Genomic DNA, 18,251 nt, shown 5'->3' with positions numbered 1-18,251 from the left:
ATCAACCGACTGACCTCATCTTACGGCCGTGTGAGCCAGGCTGGGAAGTCAAAATCCGCAATAGATATCAGTTACGACATATTCAAGTGAGAAAAGTCATAGAAGGCTTCTACAACAGATTTCAGCAAGAATAATAATAAAGGTCTTTTACCACAGATCTCAATAGGATCGGTAGTAGTTATCTTTCTACTACAGATATCGGGTTTCAGGCACACAACCTCTGACAATCGGGAGATATCAGCCAAAGTACGGTGTTCAAGCTAAAGAGCAAAACACTATACTATATTGACATACTAGAAGTGAATGTGGTGGGAGCCTCAAGCTCCCTGCTGGACTTATATAGAAATGTGTGGCACATGCCTGACTGTGGGTGTATCCTACCTAATGACAGTGTGTAGCAACAAGTGGGACATGGTTGCATCCAATCTCTGTCTTGTATCAGCTCAGCCCAATTCCCTGTCTGATTTGCCTTACCTGATCCCAATCAGATCTACTTTACCTGATTGCCAACTGAATCTGCTCTGCCCAATCCTCTACAGATCTGATCTACATTATTCCTAGATTGGACTAGATCGCAATCTCCAACAGTTGCAAGGTGACTTGGAAAAATCTCAGACCACAGATCACATCACATGACTTCATGTCACGTGGTTACCAGGGTTCGGTAGAAGTACCTAGACGTGGACGACAGGTGGAGTCCAACACCAAAAGAGAGGGTCTGAACACCTAGAAGCATGCACGGTTCGCTACACACTTCAACACTTTCAACACCAAGAAGGCATTCAGCTATCTCTGCCTAGGCCCAGAAGCTTTCACTAGCAATGCTCATCCGTTGAGGATAGGCCTTCGAACATCCACTTCGTCCACTCTGCCAACCCACCTGGAGTCTCCGGGTCAGAGCGGGCACAGCGTCGTTGAGCGGAGTCGAAGTCGAAGCTATCGAGCACGATCACGCACTGTTGGATGTAAGGCAACATCTCATCGGGATTGACTTATAAAGATGGCTCAACTGCTTACATCAGAACTCATCTCGTTGGGTGCCGAGGCGAGACGGAAGCATCCCGAAATCAAGCAAGCTACCGATGCTGTGCTTGCTCGGCTCAAGTCCGAACCAGATGCTTTCCTTGCATCATCTCGCAATGATCACAGTCCGCCATCGGATCATGCGCTGCTCAGACCTGTCCTGCTGAGTTGCGAGACAAAGCTAACCAAGGTTATTTCGCTGGCTATGGCTTTGCTCCAGCGCATTCTCCTCCAGAAGCTCGTTCCAGATCAAGCCGTTCCCACCATCGTCGTCACCCTCAACAAGCTCCTTACACCACCAAGCAGAAGTGATGTAGATGTTCAGCTCAAGGTCCTCCAAATCGCTTCGGCTTTGCTAACATCGTACGCAACCCTTCACAATGCGGACCTGTCCAACACACTCATGCTCGGCTTCAAGCTGCATGAAGGCAGCAAGGTTGCTGTTGTCAGCTCAACAGCCGCAGCAACGCTCAGACAGAGCGTGATGGCAGTCTTCGATAAGGTCAAGGAAGAAGACAACGTGCTCGATGGTATCAAAGGTGGCGGCGAGGAAGCAGCTGCGTTGGCGCCTTTGGCTGCTATGTCGGTCGACCTTCCCGATGGTTCAGTCACGCTATTCCCTTCTTCGCGTGACGCATACCTCGTCTTCTCAGATCTGTGCTCTCTTGCAAACGCCGAGCCCGCTACCTTCTTATCACTGAACTCGCTGTCAAAAACATTCTCACTCGAGCTCATCGAGAGCGTCCTCTCGAATCACCATCGTCTCTTTGCCTCTTCTCCAGGCCCGAGGACGCAGTCCAGCTCTCATCCCGAACTTCTCTTCCTCCTGCGCGCCAAGGTATGCCCGCTACTTATCAAGAGTCTGAGCGAACCTCCTGCGTTCCCAGTTTATCTCCGCCTCATGCGCCTGCTCTTCCTCTTGCTGCGCCAATTTAGTTCGGATCTCATCCTCGAGGTCGAGATTCTGCTCTCCATTCTTCTTCGCACCATCAACCCATCTGCACAAGAGGTAGCTGCTCACGGAGGCTCGCACCCCTTGCTTTGGCAGCAAGTGCTGGCTCTCGAGGTCTTGCGCAGCCTTTGTTTCGATGACGTTTTTCTTCGAAACCTCTGGTCATGGTACGACTCGGGTAACGCCACTGCAGATGCCAACGACCAGGATCGAAGCTCTGTGCCAGTTTTTGCCAAGCTCGTCGAGACATTAAAAAGCGTGCTACTTCGAGGCGAGAAGCTTTTTGCTCTCCAAGCATCCATGCAAAGCGCTTCCGGCTCCACAGAATCTCCTGACAGTCCACGTCGTAGCCGCGTCCGTCCGAGCATCGATCGCAGCTTCAGTGGTCTCTACGAGGCAGCAGCCGGCGTCGCCAGTGCCGCCATGTCTGGTATGATTGCATCATCAGGATCCAATGGAACAGAGAGCCTTTCTTCCGCGAGCTCGCCACCAGTGCAGATTATCGATCAATTGGACAAGATCGATGCACCCAGCACCGCATCCACAGCTTTGCCCAAAACTTACCTGCAGCTTCTTGCGCTTCAATCGTGTCACTTCCTCACTCAGTCCATGGCGGCGTACGCTCTCCCTCTTTACTCGAGATTCGTCAACTCCCGCCCCAAAGATGTTGCTCCAGCACCTCCAGCGATGCAAGACGCCGACATTGATGGTCTTGGCAACGCCAGCGAACAGCAGGGTCTACGTCTCACAAAGGCCATGCTCAGAAGCTCAGCCCTGTCTCTCAGCGATGTATTAGCACGCTATTTGCGCGTCAAGTGCACCGATTCCGTCTTCGAAGAGACTCTGCTGGCGCTTCGCAATCTCACCAATGTAACTGGCGCACTCGAGCTTGTGCAGGATCGCGACGTCATCCTGACCCGCTTCATCTGTCTCGCCGTGCCGGGCTGGGACCCTGCGACACCGGCTGCTGTGCTGCGTGTCACTACAGCTGACCCGACAAGTGCACGCAAGATGTCCAATCGCAATCTCGCATGCTTAAGAGCATTCGTACAGGTCGCCTACTATCTTTCTGGAGCACTTGGACCCTTCTGGTATCCGGTCCTCAGCGGGCTTTGTAACGCTCAGGCTGTACTAGCGTCCATCAACCCGTCCATGCAAGCTGTGGACGAAAGTTGTCGAGCCGAAACGATAGACGAAGATGCTGCAGGTCGCAACAATCGGGCAACGCTCTCTACCTTGACCCACAGCTCCATGATGTCACTTGACACACGCTCCGGTCGCAGCCAGCTTCAGCTCCTCAACGCGGCGGATCTGCTTCCCAACCGATTGCAAGCACAGATCCAGAGCGTATTTGAGAACAGCGCGTCATTGGAGGACAGCGCTTTTCTACACTTCATCGTATCTCTTTGTCGTTTGAGCACAGATGCGATGCAGGCATCAGCGGATGGCACGGCCTCGGCAAACGCAGAAAGTGGGACCAGCTCACCTCGTCCATCTGACTTTAAGAGTCGCACATCGACTGAGGCTGCTGTCGAGTTCTATCCGCTCTCATGCCTGAATTCGGTCACGACGCTCAATGCTCGACGACTCTGCTCGCTCCCATCAGATCACGGCTGGGATGCTGTCACGAAACATCTCATTGAGACGCTTACCAATGATGGTCTCTCACCTGCATGGCGCACGCAAGCTTCGCAAATCGGCAACAAGCTGGCCTACGGAGCCATGTCCGAAGCTGCAGAGACATCAAAAAAGGACGAGAGGTTGCGCCTTCAAACGCAAGCGTTACACATTTTGTCTAGCGCGGGAGTGCTGGGTGGTAGAAGGGCTTCAGCTGTCGATATGGAAGTTCGGACCGCTACGGTCGAGAATCTAAACAGAGTACTCGAGGCCTTCGGCCATTCCCTTGTCTACGGCTGGGAGACCATCTTTGACATCTGCTCTGCAACCTGCAAGGAGGACAAGAGGAGCGCGGAGACGGCTCAACCATCTTCCACCTCTGGACAGAAGGTACAACTAGCCTTGGTGAAGGTCGGGTTCTCGTGCCTACAGCTCATCTGCTCCAACTTCCTCACCGCACTGGACCTTGAACAAATTCAAAGATGCTGCGGCTGCCTCAACGACTTTGGTAGCCAAGATTTTGATGTTAACGTTGCGCTTACCGCCAATGGCTGCCTGTGGGGCGTCACCGCAGAGATGGCGGGGCGGGCTAAGGCAAAGTCCGCAAATGGGAGCGCTGCTATGGTCGATGCAGACGCACAGCCATTGTGGCTGTTCCTGCTTCAGTGCCTTCTTTCAATCTCGCAGAGCACGCGCTCTGAAGTGCGCAACGGAGCCATCTCCAACCTCTTCCGCGTTCTTCAGCAGTACGGTGACATGTTGACCCCGGACGCGTGGCAAGAGATCGTCATCACAATCATCTTTCCCTTCATTAAGTTGCTGGGCGCCTCAATATTTGACCTGCAAAGTGGGACGACGAAGTCGACCGTCAAGCAAGATCGACAAGCCCAAATGATGGGTGTCCTCCCGAGCGAGCTCAAGCAATGGCAAGAGTCTCAGAGCCTGGCTCTCACGCAGTTCGGCGAAGTTGTCCGCTCCTATCTGCTGACAAAGCTCGTTTATGGTAGCGACTTTGAAGGAATGTGGACGAGACTGCTCGAACTGACGGAACGCATCTTCCTGCAAGGCCCAGCTGAAGTCTCGCAGGCGGCCATGAAGTGCTTCACCTCCTCATTGTCAGCCAACATGGACGAAGGGGCGCAGGCCGAAGATGATGTGCGAGCAAAGATCACGGTCGCTTGGGAACAAGCTTGGAAGATTTGGATCAAGATCGGCGAATACATCCGTAGCATGGGCGCACAGCAACCCAAAGCAGGTCAGGATCAGGTTGGAGAGGAGAACGAAACAACCTTCCACTTCACGCAGAAGAATCTCCTCGCATACATCCAGGCATTCCAACCAATCCATAGGGTCTTGCAAGCCAACTATGACGAGTCGAGAATCGAGACGCTACTTATCAGCCTCAAGGGCTGTGTCTCGTATCCGCACAGTCCGGACAACATGTCAGACAAGTCGGGCTTGACCAACGTACAAGAGGCAGCTCGTGCGACAGTCAGATCTGTTGCAGACGTCAAAGGTGTCCCCTCTCTCATCCTCTCGGATCTGTCAGAATGTATTTGCCTGGCGTATTCGGGCACTGATCAAGCAAAGAAGGGCCCCACCTTTGTTTGGCTCTCTCGCACTAGTATTCAGGAGGCTTTCAGCGTCTTTGTCTCGCATGAAGACGAAGCTAGCATCTACGCTGGTGGCGCATTCGAAAGTCTGCTTGCCGCTCTCGTCATCCCCATCAAGCTCAAATACGATTGTCCGGACAGTCCAAACTCCAGCTCAAAGACCGATGGCAAAGCAGAGGCACGACCAGTGTGGCAACTGGCTACATTGACACTCTGCCGTATCCTCGCACGCTGCTGTTCCAAGCTACACGCCAGAGTAAAGAAGGAGCAGCTCGATGCCACGACGGTAGAACGGCTGTGGACCAAGATCGTTGACGCGATTGAAGCTGCAGTCCTTGCTGACTCATCCTCGGCAAGTTCCTTGCCAAAGAGCGTCAAGGATCTCGACGAGCGATTCAGTCTCTTCCTTCTCAGCACGATCGAGAAGTTTGTTCTGCCTCACCTGGGCGAAAGCGAGGTGCCGGATCATCTCATTGAGCGGGTTGGCCGCGCACTGGCATTGGGCTCGAAGCTGTATAGCTTTAAGACGGAAAGCTGTCCTGCGAGTGGGCGAGTAGATGACCCGGTGGAAACGACCGGCGAGCGGTTCGCTTACTGGTGCTTCGACCTCTTGTTCCTCGGCTGCTGTGCCGAGTTCCACAAGGCCATCAGTAAGACCGAAGACGCATCACGGACGCATCACAGAGTTGCTACAGTCTTGCTTCGTCACTTGATCTCACGTTGCGAAGAGGTGCTACTGTCGTTTGCTCGAGACCTGCAGATTCGCGGTATGATCCCGATGCATAGAATTCGACAAGAAGAACTTAACTACGTCCTGCAGAGATATCTCGAACTGCAGCTCTCGCCTGATACTTACAGTAGTCCTGCCACCAACGCCGACGAATCTAAGAAAGCCACTTTGGTGACTGCTTGGCACAAGTCAGAGCGTGCTCACATCTTCTCTGCTTTCCGACGCTTGCTGCTGCTCGTATCGGTTCAGCAACCCTCCGCAGGCCCTTCGTCGGAGCTAGCTTGTATTGGCACTTCACTACCTCCAATCATTCCTGCTGATACAGCGGAGATGGCTCAAGCATTCAAAGACGTTGGGTTGGAGCTGGGAGTTGTCGGAACGACGCAAGATGTGTTCGGCCTAGGAAAGGGCGCTGATGCGATGGTAAAGGCAGCACCGAGGAAGTTGGCTGCAAAAGCTCTTTCGGTCATTGGTGACGAGCTTGCTGTTGCGGTTTTGCCGATCTGATCAGGTTGTCGCCTTAGCAAATGCAACACATTGGGAAAGATTAAAAATTTCGATGGTGCAATGAAATGGGCCGCAGGCCTCTTGAAAGAAGTGTACGAAAGAATGAAAGCAAACTTTGCGCTATGATGCAAAAGTGAAGGACGAGAATGCAAGAACGTAGAGCAAGGCGGGTGATGCGGAGAAGTAGGACGACCGGCCTAGAAGCCCATCTCCGTGGGAGCTTTCTGGCGCTCCAATAGTCGTTGTGGGTTCTGACCTGATGGTTCCAGTGGCAAGATAGGGTTTGTAGGGCCATGTCCGGCAGCGAGGGGCCCGAAATCTCCCTTCGGATTCGCAGCCGCAGGTGGCTCCGGTTTCTTTGGGTCGGGCTTGGGAGCGGATCCAGCACCGACCTGTAGATGTCCCACTGTAATTGGTTTTTTCCCTTGCTGTGCATCTCGCTGCGGCGAAGGTGCAGGTTCCTGCTCTTCCTTCTTCGATGGAGGTGAAGGTGGAGCCTTGTCATCGGTTTTCGGAGAAGCATGCGCGGGAAAGAGAACTTTCCCAGCAATAGTACCATCTTTATCGACATGCGTTGGATCTTTTGTCGGATCACCTTCGGGTACTTTCTCCACCACTTTCGGATCCACTTTGGCATCCGCTCTATTCCCGCCGCCACCGGGAGCAGCATTAGAGAGCGACGGCGGGGATTTCGGCTTGTACATATCCGTCAGCTTCTGCCACTGATCAATCGGAAGACATTGAGCCAGCTGCACTTGTTTCGCAGCAAATGGACTGGTAAGGGAAGGATTCTGCATCGTCGCACAAAAATTCTTACATTTCGTTCCTGCTGGACAAGTCGCTTGAACCACGTTATAACTAGCAATAGGCTTCCCATGGGCATTCGTGGTGCCACACAATACACGCATCGTTTCTGTACCGTATAGACAGCGAGAGTAGACAAGGTAGAGCTTCATCTCGTCGAATCCTCCTCCGTAACCTTGGGTTAGTTCAGGGTTGAAGGAGCAGAGTGCGGTCGCGTCCATTTGTTCGATACCTGATCCTGCTTCGCCGTTACTAGGAGGCGGTGGAGGTGAGGGATTGGAAGGGGTGCCGGGAGTGAAAGAGGTGATAGTAGGGTCTGAGTGAAAGAAGTAATCGTATTTTGTACGGCCCAGGCGACGTTCGACGGAAGCACATCGACCAGGTTGGACGTGGTAGGCTCCGATGTCTGCTTGTCCATCGTCTGACGACAGCTTGTACGATAGAACGCCAGTGGCGATACCAATCACTACCAGAATGAGATTGGTGAATCGAGCAATCATGATGCCGTTGCGTTGCAAATCTTGGCGGAAGAGCTTCGAGACCTGTCGAGCTTGCTATCGAGAATAAAAAGGAACGTGAGTCAAAGCTGCCAAAGCTCTGATGATTTGAAGGAAGCCAACGAGCCCTGCTCGAGTTTATGGTGGTGGTGTCTAGGAGGTTGATGAAAGGGCGAGACGGAAAGTGACGTACGGAAGGCAAGCCACACGGGGCTGTGATGGGAAAAAGCTTCCACCTCATCAAAGTGGAACCGATTAGAGCCATTTCATTCCCGTACATGACAACTTTTGCAGCGTCACTGAGGACGTTTTGGTGGGAGACACTAAAAGAGTCCTGAGTGTTGGTGGAGACTGAGATACAAAGCTCAGTTCAGCCCACACTCACGCTTACAGTATCGAGTCCGAAGACTTCCTCGAGGCCTAAATATCAAAGGTGGGACGCTCGTGTTGACATCGCGTCCGAACTCAGGAACAACCCACCATTCACAGTCAGGGATCACTCCACGCCTTTTTGCTCGTCGCCCAGGAATATTTCTCGCGGCATTACTGCAGTACGAATGATCAATTACACTATGCGACAAGAAGCTAGGTAGACACGATAGAGAGCGCAATGTAGCAGACAAACTCAAAAGAGGAGAGTGGTGGAATGCATCAGGATAGCATCGAAACTTAGATTTCAGCCCATCCTGCAGGCCCAGCGCGTTCGCCGCTGACAAGCGTCAACATGAACACAACGAGATTGGCGCTGAAAGCCATGCCGAACCCACGATAGAGCGAGCGTAACCCACCGAGCGAAGAGTAGCCCGTCTTTGCCGCCAAAATGCCTGACTGGACCATCGGATTCTGGCCCGCTGCCGATCCCGACGCGTCGTTTGACGCTGCGCCTCCTGAGTCGCTTGCTAAAGAAGAAGCCTGGTCGGGTTTCGCAAATCCCATGTGTGTCGCCACGGTCTCTTCAGTGACGATCCGATAGATGGCTTCGACAACACCGACGTATGCGATCGGGCGGGTCTCGACGCAAGTACGCAGACCGCGCACACCAACATTGCCTGTGATGAGTGTGATGCCGCCGTGCGAAGGTGTCAAGCCGGTCTGTTGTTGCTGCTGCTGTTGCAGTGTAGCGCTGGTGATCTTCCGAGCAGAGCTTGTACTGGCCTCTGCCTCGTTGCTGCCGTATGGCTTGCGGATCTGGAGCTGCAGTCTCCTACGCACAGTTTCGATCGGGAGGGTGATGCAAAGCGAGGCGGTGGAGATGGCGAGTTCTGCGATAGCATAGCTGATCGGGTGAGTGTTAGGTTCGAGTCGGAGCGTATGTTCGATGAGCAGAGGTGCGCCGAGCGAGAGAAGTGGGCGCAATGTGAAATCGAGGATGGTGGGGATGAGAAGATTGGGGTGAAGGTAGGCGGTCTTCCAGCCGCCCTCCTCACGCAGGGTCTTCTGCATGGCATCGTAAGGTCCACTGTACTTGCGATGAGCTGGTAGAGTGCTTTGAGCGATCAGTCTCGTACGGATGAGGTCCAGTGGCGAGACGAGAATGCCGGTGATGAGGTGTGACGAGAGCAACAGACCAAGCGTCTTGTATGGGTATGGCGCATACGCGAGCGGCAGAGGTGATAGCGCTGTTGGTGCGAACAATGAGATAATGGAAGAGACGAAAGGCTGGATTGTTGATGATGTGACCTCAAGAACGAAGGAAGTCAGCGAACCCTTCCAGAGACCGAGCCAACCTTCCTTTCCACGGCCCACAGCTTTCATCATCTCCCATACGCCTCCTCTAACTATGACTGGCATCACAAACTCAGGACGCGCGCCTTGGTCGTACACGCTCTTGCGCATCACATAGCCGGAAGCATCCACCATGCGTCTCTTCTTGCAACCGGAGTAGAGCAAAGTATCCGGACGAGTCGGTCTCGAGGTTACATCACGGAAGTAGGCATCGACGTCCTCCTCATCTGAGATTTCAGCATCAATCATCTCCTCTTCCGCTTCAGCATCCTGAGCGGTGGCCTCGTCGTCCCACTCATTAGCCTCGGGTGCAACTTCCTGCTCCCAAGCTTCAGGCTCTTCGCTGCCCTGGATCTCATGTGGAGGTCTTGTCTGCTGTGGCTTTGTGATTGTGCGTCGTTGTGCAAGCGCTGCTTGTTGCGTGAGCTGCAGCCAAACATCGTCCCTGGGCACCCACTGCACTTGCAGCAGAAGCTTACCGACCTCGAAGGGCATGGCAAGGCAAGTGCTAGTGCATTGGAGTGCTCCGCTGATGAGAAGGGCGCGGAAGATGTCTGAAATGCTGATGTCTGCCTCGCCAAAGCCGCCGGTTGATGTGGTTGCAACGTAGGGCTTTGCATCGTTCGATGAGATGTATCGGTTCGAGTCTGGTTTCATGGGAGCAGTAGCGGCCCCGAAGGCTTTGGATGATGAGCCGGCAGAGGCGCCTGCAGAAGACCGAGAGGCAGCGCCCGGGATGCCAGTGGTGCTGAAACGGGGAGCAGTAGCGATGAAGACCGAGTCCTCAGGTGGCTGATAGTAAGGCCGAAGCGGGTGCGCCTGCTGGGCACTGCCGGCCGGCGGAGGTTGCGCTGCCATGGCTGCTGGTGAAGATCACTTGAGTACTGTCTTGCTGCGGAGGATCACAAGAGAGTTTCTGACGAGCGAGAAGAGGCTTGGTCGTATTGGTGGTGATGGTGATAGTGATAGTGATAGTGATAGTGATAGTGATGCTGGTCAAAGAAGTATGTGTTGGAGTGTGCTGAGTGAGAGCGCTAGATGGACCCTTTTACTCTCCTCGATTGCGCTTTCCGTTGGTGTTGAGCGCGTGGAGGTGTTGGTCCGAATAAAAACTTGGGCTGCCGCGAAAGATTTGAAGGTCTAACATATCTCACCTCGCAGCAAGAACAAAGCGTTAACATGTCGACGTCAAAGAACGCCGCGCTCCATCCTTCTACGACCCACCGCTACAGCTGTGCTCGTGCATGGCGCAGAAGTTCGGCGTACAGAACCTTCAATTTATAATCTCAAGTCTGTGCAGCGAGCTTGTCGCTCTTGCAGCTTCCTTTGCTCCGTGGTAATGCCATCGGTAAGGCAATGTTGAAGAGCTTTCTATCCCGGGTGGCTAAATCTGCCCAAATGAAGTCTCTCCATTCGACGAAAGCGAGCCTTGTGAACGGTCAAACTTATGATAAAAGCTTATATACTCAAGATAGGACAATTTGTCGCGATGTTGCAAGTTTTCCGAGGTAACCCATTCACCACTCCCCTTCGACCCTCGATTCAGGAAGGATAGCAAGCTTGCGATGTTCCGGCTGCATTCAGAGCATCTACTCTTCGCCTTAGGCTGCTGCCTCGGCATGCAACTCTGGTGGCTTTGCAACCAGATTGTCTTGCTCGGATTTTGCATCCTAATCCTGCTTCTACTACTCAATATATCCCAACGCAGCTACGAAGACCGGGGGGATCCCGAGGCCCTTTTTGGAATCAGCAACTTCCATCTCGAAGCACCTGGGACACCTGATCGGTCTGTCTATTCTCGTGAACGCCTGAGACTCAATCAGGCATGCGATGTCATTACAACACAAAGCTATGATGGAACTCGCATATCAATTGACCATCTTTGGATCCAAGCACACAGAGCAGGACTCTCCGCCGAGACACAACCAAATGGAGGCTTCTCGCACGTCGATGTGAGCGTGAGCTCAAGCTCCTGTCAAGCCAGCGAGTCTGTATGTTCTTTTTTCCTACGGACATCACCATCTGGACGACGAAGTCTCCATTGCCCGACTAACATGGCTAGAAACCAACAGGCTGCAGTGCTCTACTGGCTTCAAAATGTTGGCAAGGACACGTCGCAGACTGATCTCGCAGAAAGTACTACTCTCTACAGATCTCCCCTCCCTCTCACCACCCGACTTTTGGCCGATCATTGCAGCACTTTTGAAGGAGGCCTGTACAGTCCCTGTGCATAAGTTTGAGGACAATCGGGTAATTTCCCGATTTAGCCAGTTACCCTGCATTTGGGTTGTTGTTGTCATTGAGCAATAGCACTACCATCATATTAATCAAGAACACTTCAAACACCAATATGGTCTGTGGCAATGAGCTCTCTCCAAGCAAGCATGCTTCAATCATTGAAATGCATGATACTGGGCTGCGCTACGCCTCTTTTTTTTTTCTTAAAAAAAAAAGAAGGGTGTGCTTCGCATCATGGAGCTAAGTGGCATTTCCAAGACAGCAGTTCACAAGACCATCCATAACTTTAAGGAGCATGGTACCTTTGAAACAAAAGCACAATCCAGCTGTCTGTGCTCCTGGACAGCTACCTCAGACTGATACCTTCAGTGTGAGGTACTCAAAAACCTGTTTTTATCATGGCAACAGCTGTCAGCATTGCTTGGTGGCATTCCAATAACACAGCTCTGGAAAGCAGCATACCAGGCTGGTATTAACTGCTGGATTGTGCTTTGAAAGCCATTTCTGACAGCCAAAAACCATCATAAATGTCTAGAATGGGCCAAGGCTAACAGCTCCACTGATCAGAGGGGTGTGCTGTTCACAGATGAGGCAGCTGTCAAGGTTGGCTACCAGCCTGGATGCACATGGGTTAGTCACCAGAAAAACACTCGAGAAGACATTAACAACATGGTTCTGACGTTCCGTTCCGGCCGTTTCAGCATCCAGGTGTCAGCGGTCACATGCCCAAAACCTGATATTTGTAATAGAAATGCATCTATTATGAATCCTGTTGAGATATGTGACAATGCTTGATGTATTACTGTTCTTGTTGAGATATGTAGTAGAGGAGTCTCTATCACCTTTCTCGCCCAAAGATGTAGTAGTGGTTTTGCTATTGCAGGTTTTGGCTAACTGCTGTGGGCACTCTGTCCAGAGGTAGCTCAGCATGATCAATAACAATGAATGTATTGTGACTACACCAAGGTCTGGTGTGATTGAGATTGCTGTCATCAACATGAGTGTCCAGTGTGTTGACTGAGTGCTTGAGGTGATCCCCAGACCACAGTGGATGACTGCCTTCAGTTCTATCATTATCCAGACCACTGGTTGCTATGAACTGCCTTCAGATGTCAGTGAGCAGTGATACAACACATGCACTACAATGGATGCAATCTTACTGGATTGCATCTTTGCTGACTTCGAAACTAATGTATACTTATGCTGAAGTGATAACTAGTTATGTATGGTGTAGAGTGGATGGAGATCCACTTGGCTTGTTATGAGCAGCATGACCCCTTATATGGGCATGACCCCCAGCATTGCCTGTGTCACTGCTGCTGCTCCAGGGAGTCCTTACAACACTGTCCCTCCTCCTCGAGCTCCTCCTGACCTTCCTGGCTAGTCTGTGAAGTCGCTCCTTAGTGCTGCTCCTCATCTTTCCTGCAGGTGGGAGCTGCTTCATCCTGGATAGTGGCCACTCCCGCTTTTATCTGAGTGGCGACTCGTCCCCCTACCTCATCTCCCCCATCCTCTGTCTCTGAGTTCATCCTTGGTGTCACAGGGTCAGCATATGAAGTGTGCGCCAAATTGATCTGCAGCAATCATTGGGAATTGACGATCTAATTGGGTTGGTAGTGCATATGACTTGCGAGATCAACCACACTCCAGGATCCTGGTTAATCTCACAAGGATCAATCAGAATCAGCCTGATTGGCATGTTCTCAGCAAGTCAGCCATCACAAGCAAGCATCGGGAGATTCAGGAAGGAGGATACTGGCATTAGGAGGAGAAGCACATGGGGATAACCACATGCAGGAGTGGGGACTGAGCTCAGCATCATGCAGATGGTTACCACTCAAGGGGTATGTGCATACAGCCACATAGGACCAAGCACAGGGGCAACCACATGATCAAGGGGCTTGGTGATAGGGCCCAACATGTGGTTAAAGGATTCACAAGATAAGGTTGAGAAGATGGTTGCCAGTGAAGAGAGAAGGAGCTGTGTCAAGAAGACCAGGGATTGTCTATGAGGAGGAGGAGCTGTGTTGCAGGGGTCATTACACATCACCAGGCAAAGAAGAGCATGGAGGCAAAGGGGCAGTATCACACAAACCAATACATGGTGTGAGCAGTAGAGGCACAGCATCAAAGGGATTGACACCAGCAGAAGGGAGAGTGTCAAGAGGAGGCAAAGGCCCCTCAGGAGGAGCAGGAGAGGTGTTGCAGGTGACACCAAGTGAATGCATAAATACTCTCATTCTACCATAGCATACAAGTGAATCCTCATCCACTCTACTCTATACTTTACATACTCTTTACTTGACTCATAGTTACATATCATTGCAATAGCAGAGCTTTGCAATGACACCTCAAACATGTGTGTTGTATCACCATTAGGCATCAACTGTAGGCAGTGTTCCTCAACACCTGCAGTCCTGTTCCTTACTGTAGGTGGTGTTCCTCAACACCTGCATTCCAGTCCCTTACTGTAGGTGGTGTTTGCTCAACATCTGCAGTCCAGTCAGTTATTGTAGGTGGTGTCCAACACCTGCAGTCCAGTAACTCCCATCCTCTGTAGGTGATAGGCATACCACAGTCCAGACAATGTTAAAGAGCATTAGCAACAGTACTATGAACACTCATACTGTAAAGGAGAGTGTATTACTCTCTCTCCAAAGATTAAACAGACATGCTGCACAACCTCTGAATGAAGTGTTCAAGGTGGTCAGCTGAGACCTACCAGTATGAAGCTGTCTGGTTACATTTAGTCAAAACATACTGAGTAGACCTTACTCAATTGATCTCACCAAAACCAATCAGAAACACCCAAACTGGTTTCTGGCACATGACTGCTTACAGGGGCCAAACCAAGTGTAAGTGATCATGTGCCTGAAACCAGGTTGGGTGTTTCTGATTGGTTTTGGTGAGATCAATTGAGTAAGGTCTACTCAGTATGTTTTGACTAAATGTAACCAGACAGCTTCATACTGGTAGGTCTCAGCTGACCACCTTGAACACTTCATTCAGAGGTTGTGCAGCATGTCTGTTTAATCTTTGGAGAGAGAGTAATACACTCTCCTTTACAGTATGAGTGTTCATAGTACTGTTGCTAATGCTCTTTAACATTGTCTGGACTGTGGTATGCCTATCACCTACAGAGGATGGGAGTTACTGGACTGCAGGTGTTGGACACCACCTACAATAACTGACTGGACTGCAGATGTTGAGCAAACACCACCTACAGTAAGGGACTGGAATGCAGGTGTTGAGGAACACCACCTACAGTAAGGAACAGGACTGCAGGTGTTGAGGAACACCACCTACAGTTGATGTCCGACAGTGATACAACACACACGTTTGAGGTGTCATTGCAATGATATGTAACTATGAGTCAAGTAAAGAGTAAGTAAAGTATAGAGTAGAGTGGATGAGGATCCACTTGTATGCTATAGTAGAATGAGAGTATTTATGCATTCGCTTGGTGTCGCCTGTGACACCTATCCTGTGTCAGAGGTCGCATGCCTGAAACCTGAGATCTGTAGTAGAATCGCTTCTATTACAGATCCTGTCGAGATATGTGATTGTGTGTGAGGTATTGCGATTCTCATCAAGTTATGTCATAGTAATGTCCTTATGACTTTACTTGCTCAAATCTGTGATTGAGGTTATGCTATTGCAGATTTTGACTGACCACTGTGGGCACTCTGTCCAGAGGTAGCTCGGCACAATCAATAATGATATGAGTTGTACTAACACCAAGGCCTGGTGTGAATATGATTGTTTGGTGGCAACGACATGAGTGTCCAGTGTGTCGACTATTGCTTGAGGTGATCCCTGGACTGCAGTGGACTACTGCCTTTGGTTCTATCTTTATCCAGACTGCTGGTTTGCTATGAACTGCCTTTGGACATCAGGGAGCAGTGATATGACACATGCACTACAATGAGAGGCAATCTACTTGATTGTGACTATGCTGACTGAAACTAATGTGTACTTTATGCTTGAAGTAATAACTAGTTTATATGGTGTAGAGTGGATGGTGATCCACTCACTTGTTGCGACAAGGAGCATGATTATATACCATGCCTGCAGCATCATCTGCAACACTGCCCCTCCTCCTTGTCCCTCCTATCTGTCCTTCTTTGAACTAGGTGTCGACTCCCTCGACACTGCTCTTCCTCATCATGACCTGTACACTGGTGTCCATGACACAGCTCTCCTTCCTCCCACCAGTGACAGTTCTCCTGGTCTTCATCTTGTGACCCCCTGAGGGGTAACCAGCTGCATGCTTCTGAGCTCAGTCCCCTTCTTGGCAATGCTTGGTCCTCCTTCACATGTGGATTTTGCCATATGATTGTCTTTCCCACTGATCTCTGTGGAATCTGCCACATGATCACTACTACTACTGATCTCAGTGGAATTTGTAATACTGCCTTTGTTTGTGCAGATCTTGCTGGGATCTGTCATAGCACTGTTTCTACCACAGATCTCAATGAACTCTGCTGCAAACCCCTCGATCTGCCCAATTCCATGATTCCTGCACTCCCTTCATATGAGTTGATGGATCTTCTTACTTCTTGTGCATCCAGGCCCATGACAGACGTCTGGTTACGCTTAGTCGAAACATACCGAGTAGACCTTAATCAATCCCATCTATACGGATCGAATAACACTCAAAACTAGTCTCTGGCGCGCGACCGCTTACAATAACCATGCTCCTCATCGTAATAGTCAAGTGGATCGCCATCCACTCTACACCTTATATCACTAGTTATAGCTTCACAGAAAGTATAGTTAGTATTCTGTCAACAGTTGCAATTGCAGAGCATTGCATCTAACATAGCGCATGTGTTGTATCACTGCTCATTGACATCATCTGAAGGCAGTACCGACTGTGGTCTGGATATCAATTGACACCAAAGGTGGTTCATACTGTGGTCCAGCTCTCTTGATCATTAGAAACTGAAGGCAGTCATTCACTGCAGTCTGGGGATCACTTCTCATTCAATCAACACAGTGGGCACTTGTGTCAAAGCCACATCATCAGCATCAGACCTTGGTGCTCACCATGTAACTATAGTTATTGATCATGCCAAGCTACCTCTGGATGGAGTGTCCACAGTGGCTAGTTGAAACCTGCAATAACAATCAAGCTATCACATATTCAAGCAAGAGAAGTCATAGAAGCCTTCTATGACAGATTTCAGCAAGAATAATAATAAACAGCCTTTTACCACATATCTCAATAAGATCTGTAGTAGATGTCATGGGCCTGGATGCGCAAGAAGTAAGAAGATCCATCAACTCATATGAAGGGAGTGCAGGAATCATGGAATTGGGCAGATCGAGGGGTTTGCAGCAGAGTTCATTGAGATCTGTGGTAGAAACAGTGCTATGACAGATCCCAGCAAGATCTGCACAAACAAAGGCAGTATTACAAATTCCACTGAGATCAGTAGTAGTAGTGATCATGTGGCAGATTCCACAGAGATCAGTGGGAAAGACAATCATATGGCAAAATCCACATGTGAAGGAGGACCAAGCATTGCCAAGAAGGGGACTGAGCTCAGAAGCATGCAGCTGGTTACCCCTCAGGGGGTCACAAGATGAAGACCAGGAGAACTGTCACTGGTGGGAGGAAGGAGAGCTGTGTCATGGACACCAGTGTACAGGTCATGAGGAGGATGAGCTGTGTCAAAGAGGTCAACATACAGCTCAGGTAAGGATGGAGGGGATGTTACAGGGACTCCTGTATAGCACTTGACGAAGAGGGTACTCTCTGGAGAGAGAGCCAGAGCAGTGTCACAGGCGACACTGCATAAGATGTATATAAGCATACCTTCTTGTCATAGGTGGATGAGTGGATCCTCATCCACTCTACACCATATAAACTAGTATTACTTCAAGCATAAAAGTACTCATTAGTTTCAGTCAGCATAGTTGCAATCAAGCAGATTGCCTCTCATTGTAGCATGTGTGTTGTATCACCACTCACTGACATCTGAAGGCAGTTCCTAGCAAACCAGTGGTCTGGATAAAGATAGAACTGAAGGCAGTAGTCCACTGCAGTCTGGGGATACCTCAAGCACTTAGTCAACACACTGGACACTTGTGTTGACACCACCAGCAATCATATTCACACCAGACCTTGGTGTCAGTACAAGTTCATATCAGTTATTGATCATGCCAAGCTACCTCTGGATGGAGTGTCCACAGCAGTCAGCTGAAACCTGCAATAGCAAAACCCTTACTGCAGTTCCAAGTGAGAAAAGTGATAGAGATGGCTCTACTACATATTTTGCCAAGAATTGCAATACCACAAGTGTGTCATGGGCCTGGATGCTCAAGAAGCAGGAGGGTCACGGGTTCATATGGAAGGAGCACAGGTATCGAAGATCTAGTCGAGATCAGTAGAGAGCATGGTCATAGTGCAGTCTCCATGGAGACCATGGACTCCTACAGACTCACATGCAAAGGAGGGCCAAGCACAGCCACGAGGAGGACCAAGCTCAAGGAGCAGGCAGATGGTTACCACTCAGGGGCTCGAGAGACAAGAGCCAAAG

The 18,251-nt window shown here is 50.6% G+C and overlaps 3 protein-coding genes across 3 annotated transcripts; 1 reads left to right on the top strand and 2 right to left on the bottom strand.

Moving 5' to 3' along the window:
- Positions 1 to 1,000: 1,000 nt before the first annotated feature.
- Positions 1,001 to 6,442, top strand: UHO2_00336 (uncharacterized protein; the record flags this gene model as incomplete). Its single annotated transcript, XM_041556955.1, has 1 exon — positions 1,001 to 6,442. The coding sequence occupies one exon, from the start codon at positions 1,001 to 1,003 to the stop codon at positions 6,440 to 6,442; it is 5,442 nt and encodes a 1,813-aa protein (XP_041412889.1).
- A 197-nt stretch (positions 6,443 to 6,639) lies between these two features.
- UHO2_00335 (uncharacterized protein) lies at positions 6,640 to 7,746 on the bottom strand (the record flags this gene model as incomplete). The annotated part of the gene is made up of 1 exon (XM_041556954.1): positions 6,640 to 7,746. The coding sequence occupies one exon, from the start codon at positions 7,744 to 7,746 to the stop codon at positions 6,640 to 6,642; it is 1,107 nt and encodes a 368-aa protein (XP_041412888.1).
- A 666-nt stretch (positions 7,747 to 8,412) lies between these two features.
- On the bottom strand, positions 8,413 to 10,326 carry UHO2_00334 (uncharacterized protein; the record flags this gene model as incomplete). The annotated part of the gene is made up of 1 exon (XM_041556953.1): positions 8,413 to 10,326. The coding sequence occupies one exon, from the start codon at positions 10,324 to 10,326 to the stop codon at positions 8,413 to 8,415; it is 1,914 nt and encodes a 637-aa protein (XP_041412887.1).
- Between the last annotated feature and the right edge of the window lie 7,925 nt (positions 10,327 to 18,251).

Source organism: Ustilago hordei (genome assembly GCF_900519145.1).
Source record: "Ustilago hordei strain Uho2 genome assembly, contig: UHO2_contig_01, whole genome shotgun sequence".
In the NCBI taxonomy this organism is placed as follows: domain Eukaryota; kingdom Fungi; phylum Basidiomycota; class Ustilaginomycetes; order Ustilaginales; family Ustilaginaceae; genus Ustilago; species Ustilago hordei.
The sequence above is the reverse complement of the archived record's forward strand: the minus strand, read 5'-3'. Positions and strand labels throughout refer to the sequence as shown.